Source organism: Phaenicophaeus curvirostris, chromosome Z (assembly GCF_032191515.1).
Source record: "Phaenicophaeus curvirostris isolate KB17595 chromosome Z, BPBGC_Pcur_1.0, whole genome shotgun sequence".
In the NCBI taxonomy this organism is placed as follows: domain Eukaryota; kingdom Metazoa; phylum Chordata; class Aves; order Cuculiformes; family Cuculidae; genus Phaenicophaeus; species Phaenicophaeus curvirostris.
Genome location: NC_091431.1, coordinates 5,936,409 through 5,949,699, shown reverse-complemented (window position 1 = coordinate 5,949,699; position 13,291 = coordinate 5,936,409). Strand labels below are relative to the sequence as shown.

General features: G+C 36.5%; 1 protein-coding gene across 2 annotated transcripts in view; it reads right to left on the bottom strand.

Annotated features, from left to right (window-relative positions):
* Window positions 1-826: 826 nt before the first annotated feature.
* SUSD1 (sushi domain containing 1) overlaps window positions 827-13,291 on the bottom strand; it is a 46,126-nt gene continuing 33,661 nt past the window's right edge. The window contains exons 12-16 of one of the 2 annotated variants that reach the window (XM_069880304.1): window positions 12,173-12,266; window positions 10,794-11,049; window positions 6,305-6,344; window positions 4,935-5,028; window positions 827-2,115 (exon numbers count right to left, since the gene is read on the bottom strand). In XM_069880304.1, coding sequence (XP_069736405.1) covers window positions 1,977-2,115; window positions 4,935-5,028; window positions 6,305-6,344; window positions 10,794-11,049; window positions 12,173-12,266 — 623 coding nt within the window. In that variant the 3' untranslated portion in view covers window positions 827-1,976. The remainder of the gene's footprint in view (window positions 2,116-4,934; window positions 5,029-6,304; window positions 6,345-10,793; window positions 11,050-12,172; window positions 12,267-13,291) is intronic. The other variant, XM_069880305.1, reaches the window with a different exon arrangement.

Below are 13,291 nucleotides of genomic sequence, written 5' to 3'. Positions count from 1 at the left end.
AATGAGTTGTTAAGTACATTATGTAAGTTGCAGCAAAAGTGTGGATGTTTGATAAGAAGAAACTGCACTGAAAACTTCACATTATGAAAAGATAAGCTAGGTAAAGGAGAGGCACAGAGAAAAGGAATTACTTGTTTAAGGTTACATGAAGGCCTCCAGCTTTCCAGCTATGCTCATTGACAAGATGGACTTTTTATTCCCAGTCCTGCATAACGTACTAGAACACGGCTGGTCTAAGAAAAGGTGGAAGAAGTTTTCTTTAACAAAGGATGGCATGTCAGTCTCTTTAAATAATTTCCTGCCTCTTGAGCTCTCACTTTTTCAGGAACAGCTGCTCATGAACTCTCTCACAGGATCAGAGCAGCAGGAGAATGAATCCAAATGAGGTGGTACAGTTTGTACCACTACGTCAAACCTTGGCAACCTATTCCATTGAGAAAGGGAATTATGAGCAGAATGCATGAGAACAAGTTCTCTGTGAGAAAATGTACAATTAAGTAACAGTAGCCCAGCGTGAACAGTTAAGTTGTTCTTTCTCAGTCAGTGAAGGAAAACATTACCAACTCTTAATCACTAATGTAGACAAATGTATTCTTACTCAGCTACTAACTACTGAAAACTTACTTGGAGGGCAGATTTAGTAAGCTGTGAAAATTCTGGATAACAGAAATAGTATCTGCCCAGATCTGAAAAAAAGCACACACACACCCCCCCCACACACACCCCCACATACCCACACACCCCCACACACAACCCCCAGTTAGATGCATCAGTTAAAAGCTCTCTCATGTAACTTTGATTGTAATTCCTCTCTGCTATGAACTATGAAGTCTGCTGTTACACTTTAAAATACCCTTTTTAAACACCAAAGAAAAAGAAATTAAGCAACGTGGAAAGACCAAACATCAAAAATTATAAAGCCAGCAAGAATTAGAAACATTTAGAATTCCAAAAAGTGGTACCATATATTCAGAGTGGTAAAACACAAAATTGGAATAAATTACAGAACTGAGTAAAAACTTCTTTATTTCACCAATTAGCAGAATGATTTTGCTAATAAATCTCAAAGCAACTTCTGAACAGGAATGGAAGCAAACAAAGGCATTTGATTCTTTATTATAGAAGGCAAAAATATTAACTGGGAGTATGCTATAGTTACATTGTATGTTATTAAGCAACCCCAAACAGATGTTACACACCAGCTCATTAACCAGACATTGATTTAATAGCTTTAGTTGGCTGTAATTACAGAACAGAGACTAACAAAACCGCACTTAACACAGGTAGCTCCTTATTTAATTTACTTTCACATGTCATTAAAGTTACTTGATGGCAAACTGTACTTTTAGAGATTGGTATATTATTTGCAATTTTCACTAATTGCTATGATCAATGACTGCAACACCTCTGGAACACATCTGTTGCTGACACTATTGAAACATGACAATTTCAGTCCTAACAACTCTATACTTCTTGTTATTGAAGTGTCATTACCTGTAAATAATTGATGGAAGTCTACATTTATACTTGGAAACATAATAAGAGCTTTATCCAATATAACGGTTGATCTGTGTTTTCTCTCATAAAGAGTTGGCTTATATGTCCTAAGGTATCTAAAGTAGCATCTGATCCTCAGATGGTCTCAGCTGGATGAGAGGATTATTAATGTATTAAAATACAATACAGGCACTCATTATCAGGCATTCATGTGGCTAGAATAGATGAAATCCTGTGGCCAACACACAGGATGCATGCTAGTGTCTCTGACACAAACCTGTTTGTGAAGGAAGGTTCTCTTTTATGTATTACACATCAAGGAACCAGGCAAGACAAAACATCTCACTTCCTGTAACAAACCTATTTCAACTGCCCATGCTAGAGTACATATGTGTCCTGCAGATATGTTCATACCCAACAGATGCTGGCTTTGGCAAGAAGCGCACATTTTCTCTATGCTGACTTCAGGAGATTACACATCAGAGAAGAGAGACGTTTTCAGTCTCTAAGAATGATGATGTAGTCCCTGTTTGTGCCACATCCATTGTAGCAGATAAATGTACAGCCTCACACGCTATTGCGCCAGGTGGGGAGAGCACTGTGTGGTGGAGATAAGAACTGGAGAGAGAGAAAAAAATTCAGTTTAAAAAAATACTTTAAAAACATTCAAAACTCAAGCATGGGCCCAATGGAGAACTTGCATTGCTCAGACTGATGGGATAAACAGCAGAGTTTCTGAAGTTTCTTGAAGAGCAAAGCTGCTGGTATAAATTCTGAACATTGCAGCCAGTGTGAGATGAGTAGAAAGCATTCCCATAGTGCGTGATGACTACCTGACCTATGTTAATGTTGGCATCGACAACACTTATGTCCAATGGAGATCTTTATAAAGCTGAAATTTGGGCACCATCCTTATGCATCTGAATGGGCCTTGCATATGAAAAAAGGAAACAAAAGATTAGGAGCAATGAAGCAAACTAAGTATGTGTAAAGACACCTTTATAACAACAGCTATAGGCTAATACATTTTTTAAATTAAAAAAGTTAATAATATCCAAGGACATCAACAGTCAGGCTGTGCACTTTTCAAATCCAGAGTTAGGCTTTTACTCACTGAGAAACAGTAAAAACTGCTGTCAGCAACCACACCAGTGGGAATTCACAATCTATCCCACTGTGGTAATATAATCCCTGAGGCAGTGGACATGTGGCAAGCTGATAAGTATGTGAATACAATGGTTCTTTGTGACAGAAGCTGCAGAACTGGAAAGCTTATAATGACCCCAAGAAATAATCAAGACCATTCACCTGCCGCCACAGCAATATCAGCTGTGTCCGTGTCATTCCTGACAAACATTTGTTTAACCTGCTTTTGCAGACCACCCAGAAGCCATGGTTTCACAGCATTCATAGCAATCTGTTCCCATACCTCCTTCTCCTACTTTTCAGGAGGTATACTGCCCAGGGACAGTGCATGTGCCATGGGCACCATGGACAGGAGGAAGCTGGTCTTTCTATAATGGCTCTTTGCATATTTGTATATCATATTTTTTGGCAGCCTCTCCTCTGCTAGGCTAAGGAACCTACTAGGAGATTACCCCACATGCAGTTGGATTAGGTAAACCTCACATGTTTCTTTCTGAGTTCCTGTGTCTTTTTCTCCTGATGGGCCACATCTTCCTTGGAATACAGTGCCTAAAACAGGACCATGGCCTTAGCCCTACAACTAGGCAGGGCAGAAGACTGACTTCACATTCTTACTCAGAAATGCATTAAACTCATGCTTATTTAAAAGTAAAAGCGTATTTGTTATTTATGAACTTCACAGCTCCTCCTAGTGAGCACTGTGAAGGGTCTTATCTCAAATGATATCTAGATTTTGCCTTCTCTGCCTCCTAGTGGGATGGAGCAGGTTTAATTTCTACCAAGGATTCTGTCTGATCTTCTCCAAAACAGGAGAATGGGTTCAAGAATTTCTCTGCACATGGGATCAAGGGTTTAAAAGATTCTTTTTGAATTACCAATTCCTGCCCTCCAGTACTACACCACACTACAGCATGAACCCTGTCAAATGTACTTGGCTCCCTAACGAAGTCACCTGCTTTGGGTTGGGTTTTTGGTTTGTTTTTTTTTTCTTTGCTCTAACTCCTTCTAAAAGAAGACTGGAATGTAATTTCAGGGCCTAATTCAACAGATTCTTAATCATACATGACTCTTCTTGTACTATCTGTTATCTTAAACAGCTCTCCTATCACCATGACTGTGCTGCTAACTGATTTGACACAGTTCTTAAAAAGTATTTATATTCTTCTGTCACATTTTTGTCAGAGAAACTGAAATAGCTAAGGAGCCCACAGATGCTCTTCCCTCTGCAACAAGCCCTCTGCCATGAGTGCTAGTTCAGGTACCAAGACAGGCGCTTTCTGCCTCAAATGTCAAATTGTCAAATGCCAATGTTTTTTAAAAAAAAACCCAAAATACCAAGACTGCAAGCTCAAGTTTACCACTGCAGTCATTTGTGAAGGGAACACAGAGATTCTGTTTGTTTAATTTCTTAAAGAAAGACATCTTGGAACTTTTATTTTGGAATTCAGATTGTGAGAACTAATTTGAAATTCAAACAACTCTGCAAATAATTCAAATAATCCTGCTTTTCCCAGTCCTGTATAAGACTAGCTCCTTCTGTTTCTGAATTCCAAATATGCAGCTTAACCAATCAATGCCCTATAATTCACAGCCCCTATGCTGGAGAGTCCTGACTTTTCAAGGCTCAAAAGACTATTCTTAGAGATAAACATAGTAAACAATTATAAAGACATATTTTTAGTCAGATTTTACATGCATAGACATTCACAATTACTTAAGGGCGCATACTTGTTTTACCTTTGAAGGAAGAACAGTTATAAAGTTACTGCCCCTGCATGAAGGATCACGAAAAGGAAAGAAAGACATTTCTTTAAAAAATTCTACCATGTTTTTATTATGGCCTCTATCTGAAGAAAATCTGCTACTGAAAATCAATCCTTTTAGGTTTTTTTGAATAAAGCTGGAGAGCCTAGAAATTGGCTCCTTTCATAAGAAAAGTACATCAACATTTCTGCTGGTATGACTTCAGTTCTAGAGTAACACATCAAATAAACTTGGTTTTTTTAGTTATCATTAAATCAAAACTCCTCTGAACTAAATTCCTGGTGTGAATCAGAACCACTGTCTGAATCCTTCCCATATTAAGATGAGCCTTGTAACTTTCAGACGTTTTGCCAATGATTGCGAAGATACAGAGGGCATCAGTTCAAGAAGTGGACAGTCCTAGTGGCCAGTGAAGGAACTCTTGGTAATAGTTTCTAAGCACCCAAGAGGCCTAAACTGAGCAGGCTGGCAAGAAAAGCTACCTGAAAAGAAAGACATGTAAGCTTGGAGTTGGTAACAATACTTACCGTGCTGCTGAGAATGACAGGAACAGTACAAGGCAGACAGCAGCAATTGACCCTAATCCAACAGCAAACATGTATTGCAGAGTGGGTGCTAAACCTGGAAGAAAATACCAAACGACTCAAATGAACAAGTACCAAATAATGTAGCTTCAGTCTGGTGACTGACTAAGTGAGTCTGCTCAAAGCTCAAGTACTACAACAAACTTAGGTGCTGGATCTACTGCTTAGTCAAGTAGCTGCTGCCCAGTTGTGATGTATGATTAAATGATGCATTTCTGAATAGTAATTATACTTCTCTGTCCCTCAGGTTCCTGCCTTTTTCTTTCTTCTTTTTTTTTTTTTAATTCAGATACTCAATATCAATATTTTCCCCTCTCACCACTGGCAATTTCAGTGTAAATCACATGCCAAGGTCATCTCTGGTGCAAGAAAATCCTAGTGATTTAATAAATAGCTCAACACACGTTCTTCAAAACTTTTACAATCCCTTCCAGCCACCTTGATTTCATTTTCAGCATTAGTCAAAGGTTACCTATTTACTAGTCAATTTCCAGCAGACATTCAGGATGCCAGATCTTTTTCCAGAAAGATTACATAACTCTACTTGCTGTTAAATATTGGAAGTATGAGTATTTAATGTTTTTAAAAAAATTAAATTCTTGCAGGAATGGTACTTATTTGGTTAAATTACTCTGCATGCCCATGATGAGAATTCAAGCACCTGAATACCATAAAAGCAACTTCTACTTAAATTGAACTCTTATTGGCTCATCTGATTGCACAAGTACAAAAATAGCTGTGCATTTACCCGAAACACCCTAAACAATTAATCTGAAGCAAAAAAAAAAGATATTATACAGAGCCACGAGGAGAATCTGGTTGGTTTACCATCCTTGCCTAACACCACTCAGTGGAGTAAGGCTTGTACCTGTGCAGAACCTCTCACCTGTAAACTCACTGTGAGTTGGGCAAAACAAAGAATTTCATACAGGGATCCTTGAAGGAAAATCTGTTCAACCTACAAGCATTTTTTAGTTTTGATAAAATTTATAACTATCCTTACATCACTGCAACACTGGTTTTCATAAGCAAGTTATGCACCTCTTCAAATCCTTTGTGCACAAAAATTGCTACAAAGATTTGAATGCGACTAATGGGAAGACTAATATTGAAAACTGGTGAGAAACCAGAGAATCCAGTTTAGAATGGATTACTGAATTTGTTAGAATGGAATATCTAAGTGAAAGGCAAATTTTCTGCCTCTACCAAGCATTAATGGCAAAGAAAGAAACAGCCACAGCAATTACTAGTTTATGCTGCCAATACGAGCCGTGACAACATTTGTTTTCTCATTGAAGGAAAAATTTACTTACTTTTAATTTGTGCCCAAACAGTACAGGACTGTGTTCTCACCTGAAAATGAAAACATAACAATCACTGCTCCTCATGAGAGGAATTTGTTACCACTAACACCCTCTGCAAGAGCAACCATCCACAACGTCCTGTATTTTATTACTGTTAGGAATGGAATTTGTTATTTCCCTGGTAGCATCCTCTAGCTTGTCTGACAAGATTATAAACTACAAATATAAGATAAGAAATAGAACTATGACGAAAGGCTAGCTCTCGTCTTTTAGATCATCACTCTTCCCTCCTTTCTACAACTTAGAAAAGCAAGTAACATAGAGTGATCTTTGAAGCTGCTTAGACAAGAATTCAGAATTTATGAAATGAAAGATAAGGCTGAATACTTTGTTTTAAGTCTATCCCAATGCAGAATACATATGTTAAAATATAGTACTTAATGGCATGTTTTTCAAACACTATATGTAGTGGGGTTTTTTTCACTTATGGCAACATACTTAGTAGTTTTTAAGAATTTTTATTAAATACTTATAGTAGTTAATGTTCACAATAGTTGGATAAATGTTTATAAGGGGTCTGCTTTTACAGACTTGTTTAACAAGTTTTTTTCCTCCAGCACTTCACAGTCATCCATACACAAGAAGCTCTGCTTGAAGTGCTATTGTCTCTTCTATAACTACTGTGAAGTTTATTTTTGTAGTTTCTCCACATGTACTTTTCTGCTTAATTACTTCCATAGAATACATGCACGTATTTTTCATGTTTTGGTAAACAGTGTTATATGTTGCTCAGGGTAACAGTATGTTTCTATGAAATGGAAGGCTACGTGTTGAAGCATTTACACAAAAGTAAAAAGGCACATTTGTATGCTTAATCTTATTTTTGTGCATCTGCATCCTGAATAGTGGAATCTCTGGAATCTCAGTGTTTCTTAAGCTCATTTTTTCATAAGGAATTTTCTGGTTATTTAAAACCACAAAACATTGACAAAGAATATACTGCTAGGAGAGGGTGACTAAAGAACAATGGGTGGATTTAAAAACTCAATCCAAAGTGCCTGATTCTGGAGGCACTGGTGTGAATGCCATCATCTGGAAATAGCTACATCCATGACATACTCCAATTTGCAGTAAGTCTGTCATTTCCTGACTATCAGAAGAGTTTCAGAGCTTCCAGAAATTTCAGCACCAAAGTTCATAGATTTGCACTTTATACTAAACCAAACTATAAATCCCTGCATCTGATGAATTAATACCTTTACAGAAAGTTGTAAGTGAAATTATTCCTCCAAATATTTGAGCATCCATGGATCTCAAAATCCCTATTCAACCCAGATATTCTCAGGTAGCTAAACTGAAGACAGAAATCCCTTCCACAGCTGCACACTTAGAAGAGCTCATTCATATACACTTTTCACATACAATTTCTATTGGGCCATTTTTAACAGACTTTTTTTCACAACAGGGGTAATTTTAAATTTAATTTTCGGAAATGCTTGTAACTTTTTTCCTGAATGACTGTGTGTCATCTTCAACTTTCAGTCCTGCTCTTACTTCTGTTACATGCACAAGCTGTTTACTCCAAAAAAGCTGGTGCCAACACTGAACAAAAGCTATGCTAAAGAAATTAATCTCAAATAAGTTTCAATACTAAACATTTTTTGATGTTGTTCTTGTCCTTCACTATGAGCCTTGGTTCTCTGCACAGCATGGAATCCACAAAGTAATCACTGGAGACTAAAATAGGTACCAGATGAGTTTGAGTTATTTGATTAGCAGTGTCCCTCATGGAGAAGAACATGTCCAAGGCTGGACAATTTGTTCCTCTTCAGTAAGGTTTTCATGATAATGACAAATTCTCATTTGTTCCCAAATCCTCCTTCAGTCTCCATCATCCCTATATTCCAATTGCTAAATTAATCAGTGAAAATGATAATTTCCATTATCTCTGTCTTCCTAACTGCTTTCCTTGTAAATCCCCAACACACATCATCTGACCAGTCTTTTAACACATCTGAATGTTGAGCACAAATGAAATATACATTCTAAATCCTCCCTCTACCTTAAAATATAAACAGAAATAAAAAAAAAATAACCACACAGCAGACATCTTTCTCAAGACATCAAAATCTGAGCAAGGGGTAAAGGAGCGTGGATTCAATAGAATGGAACTGCTTACTTGTCTTAACTGTGTCCACAAAATTTTATGTTACTTGATTTTCCCACTCTTACCACAAAGAAAATATGCCAGCTATATTGAGGAATAAGGGCAATAAAAAGTCACAAGCAAGCCATGTTTGGTAGAAATTGTACCATTCTCAGTAAAAAACAGATCTGGAGCCAGAAAGGACTCAGGAGGATACCAGAAAATAAAAGTAAAACAATGAGAACATTAGTTAGGAGTCTATGATACATATTTCTAACATGTCTGTATTCAAATGGAATTGTACTCATAAGTAAAATATACTACACAAACGCTGATTTCACATGTATTAGTAATTGAGAGTCAATTAATGAGCGGGTTTTTTCAAAAGCAGAATTTTAAATATTAACTCTTGAATCCAAATACATTTACTTAAGTAATCAGCTTCTCAGAAATTCTCAAAATCCAATAAACCTCAATTTATAATTCTGAATTTCTTTAACTTCCTAATACCAACAATTGCACAAAATACAAAGGCATGAGAAGTAGATAAACCACTACTTTTGAACAACATGTCCAAGTTCCACTTCAAGAAGCAGAGCTGGCAACCAAAGCCTAATAATGATTTATAAATGTTATATGAAACACTGTGTATTTGCTTAACTAAAAAAAGCCATACAAGAAAGTGTATACTAATGAGCTGATGCACTCTAAATGCAAGGAAGCAAAGAGAGACTTCTACAAATCACAGTAATAATATTCCATTAAATCAGTGGCCTAGAAAATACATCTGGCAACACTAGAGATGAAACACCGGGGAATATATGAAAGAGAAAGAATAATGTAGCTTAGAAGCAGTTTAACAAACAACTGACAGAATTGCATAAGCATTCTGTGCTCTTCTGTGCAAGAAAAGCCTTAATGCAAGTAACCATAGGAAATGTTACCCAGTACCAGAAAATAGCAAAGGGAGGGAGCTAGAGAAACCAATGCATAAAACCCAACAATACACAGATGGAGTTCAAGGATGTATTTAGGAGTGCTTAAAGAGGCTAGATTTGTATACATTTGACTCATTAACAATCCTATTACAAAGAGTATATTTTTCTAAAAATAAAATTTGTCCAAATTCCAGGATATTTTGGGCTAACAACAGTATTTGTGAACTAAATGCCTTCAAATGTAATTTCCTCCCATAATTAAAAATTTATGACAAAACAGAATTGTATCAGGATCAGAAACAACTTTATCTATGATATAAAAAATTCTTAGACTATCATTAAAGTCTATATCACACAAATACTGAACAGATTAGTAGGTACCAGTAACACTATATCATGTACTTCTTTTATTCTACTAGCTTTGGACTGAGGCAGAGTTACATTTCTTAATAGAAACTGCTTTAGCTTACTGAGATTTGGGTGTAGTCTTCCAAAATTGTAGAGAACCAGTGACTCACAGATCAGCTTTGCATGCCTACCTGCTTCATATTGTACACAAAGGCTTGAACTGTATTTTTTTTTTTTGGGTGGCAGGGTGAGGCACTGTTTTTCTGTAGTAGAGGTTGCTTTGTTCTGGTTTTTCGTTTGACACTCAGGAACTATATAAACATGAAAAGTCTGTTGCCTGGCGCATATGAGAAAAAATCCCTACTGCTGAGACTTACGTGATGAAAAAGTTACAAGCTGTTGACCTTCCAAATGGAAAACTAGTAGCATAGTGACATAATGAGAAGCAAGACACTGGAGCATGAAACAGCCGAGATGTAAATTTTAGAAATTTCTTAGTTCTAATTACAATATGTATTTACTTTAAAATTACAAAAAAAAAATAAATGCTAGTAATATACTGTTTTTCCAGAAGGCTTTCCCAAGGGAGGTGGAGTTGACATTCATTGCTATATAGAATGTAACACAATGATAAAATATATTTTTCCTTGTCATTTGGAGAACTGGAATATTGTGCTATAAAACATTCAATTGAAAATTAAAATGGTTAAAGTTCTCATTGCTTAGGAGTAATTTTTCTGATTCTCCTACTAATCTCTTTCACTAAATTCTGGCCCAATAAAGACGCCTTCAGTTACTGAGGGCAGCAATGACCCTTCATTTTTTAGTTTTCTTCCATTGTTTGCCTTTTGGCATCCAGAGTTCCTCCAGCATTACAATGACATATATATCTGTAAGGAATTACAAGAGTTATTTAAAGAGCTTCAGATTTAATCTCATTCTGTCAACTAACAGATCCTTCCAACATCATAAAAAATTCTAATATAAAAGCTAATGTTTTCCTCCTTTTTCTTCAGAAAATTTTCATTCAATAGGCATAAAGAAAAGTTTTTAAAACATCCATTACCTTATTCCACTCACTTATTATTCTCAAAAAAACACAATATTCTTCTCCCAGCTTTAAAGGAGCATTATAAAACTTCCCATAGTAATGTCTGTCTCCAAGAACAATTGACATGTTATCAGCGACATCCTTTGCCTGAAATTCAGCAGCCACATATCCTTCAGTGTCAGTGGTGTTACTAAAGAAAGTTGCAGCAACAAAGGAGTCACAACTAAAAGTGCTTTGCGAACCCAGAGGAAGCACAATCACTTGATAAAGGCTAGAGTGAAACAAAAAAAAAGTAAACGTTAGTCCTCACTTCAATGTACTAAGCATCAGACATGCATTAATTCACATTGCCTTTTCCATTTGTGACCTCTTAACTGCTTTTTGTTATCAGTGTTCAATATAAACACTCCTTATACTAAGTATTTTTCTCTCTCTGTGTTCCATTGCATTTTGAACCAGACGTACAGCACACACAGCTCAGAGCTAGTTCTCCTTATCACATGCTTATTAACTTTGCATGTTGATTCATGTTAAGAAGAGCATCAAACTAAATTACTGCAGGCTATCTCTTGCTCCTGCCATTGAACACACAAATTCATCTACGAAACTATACATTGCTGACCTCTAAAAGTGATTCATAATTTCACAGAAACAAGATTTTTTCTGTTTAAAGAAGGAGAGGGCAGATACCAGTTGTGAAAAATTAACCAAATTAGCTTCAGATCTCTTGAGCAATGCTTAGTGTATGGTATTCAGCCACAGAAAGATTAATCCTTAGGGCTGCTCCACTAGTAATTTCCTGAAATGTTGTTAGTTTTCAAACATTTCTCGCTTTAGTGTAATGTTGAGTTACAATTACCTTTTCCTCCTATCACAAACAGCACTTAGTAAGGCATATATCCTTTTTCTCTAGAAATATTTTTTGATAATATTAAACTAATATAAAAAGATTCCTTGAGAACATGCGGAACTACAGATACTGTTCATCATTTCCTTTGGCTCCCAGAAAAAAAATTACTAGCTGTGTGAATTTATTGGAAAAGAAGAATCACAAGTAGACTTGTGCTTGGATCCATCCATAAAAATCTACTATAACTTCACTGTGGATAAAGCAAAAGAAAACAAACAAACAAACAAGCCAGACCCAAAACCTCAACCTACTAAAGCCAACAGTGAAAACTTGGAATTATTAAACCCAGAATTTTCTAAGAGAAATCAGGAAAGAGTCTAAAGCCAAATACTATTCTGCTAATGGAGGAGAAAGTGAGTTACAACTTCAGTTTTCTCCCATCACTAACAAAAATAATCTAACCCTTACAAGAAGTTCCAATGTGTAAAGGAACATAAATCTGCAGAATGTCTTTTGAAAGGGTGAAGAGTGCACAGAGACACACCTGATTGGTCCATTTTGATCTTCTACTCTCCGGAATCTAAGCAAGGGTGCAGAACCTTTTACTGCAACAAATTGTACATCTGGGAAAGGGGGATCTAAAATGGAAACAAAAAACAGTGCTTCAGAGAGGTTTTAGAAATATTTCATGCGTGAGAGTTGCTAGCTAGTTTTCCCAAAAAATCTTCCTCTGTTAACTGATCCTCAAACCCCTGATGATTAAATCTGAAGGCAACATAAATAGTCTGATCAAAATAACCACAGAGCAAGTACAACGACAATGGCATGGCAGCCCCAACTAAATTCCTTGCACTGAAGTACTTTTTCTAGCTGCGAAAAACAGACATGTCCAAAAATGATGGTATACTACAGAGAAACTAGACAGAAAGGATTTATTGGAAGGAGTATTATTTATTAGACTAACTGAAGTGGTCAAGGAGAAGAAAACGATGAAACTCCAAGCACACAGCCCACTAAAAGAAATAAAGTGGTATGAATAAAGAAGAACTTGTTAGTGCCAAAAAGCACCTCCCAGAAGGCAACTTCCTTAGTTATTGCTCACAGTAGCAATATCCAGTCCCTTAAACTGGATTTTGATGTGGGTACAGAGCTCTTATTTGTTTTACTAAGAATTTGTATGAAGGCCAAAACTGAACAAACGCTTCCTCCTCTAATTTCAATGGCACTGACGACAGCTGCACATTGACAGAGACTGGTGCTACGACAGCAGAAATTACCCTTATCAGCCTGTGAGCAAAACTGAAAAGAACTTTGGAAAGAACTAGCACAGATATTTACAGGATTGGCTAGGTTGTTTGAGAACTAGTCTACCAAGCTACTGATGCGATACCTCACTGAAGAGTAAAAGATGCAGTGCTTGTATAAAAAAACCCAAAGCTTTAGAGCACTGTTAGAGAGCATATAGTGAAAGTCATGGAGACAAACAAAAGAAAACCAATGCAGATTTGCTGAAATTAAGTCACATCAGGCAAAAGTTTGCCAAAATGCATGGATTTTCCGAGCACCTGGAACACGGATAGCTGCACATACATGTTGAAATACAGAAAATCATTAGTTCAGCGGGAGAAAATGAAATGAAGCTTGGTAGAAAAACAGTGAAGTG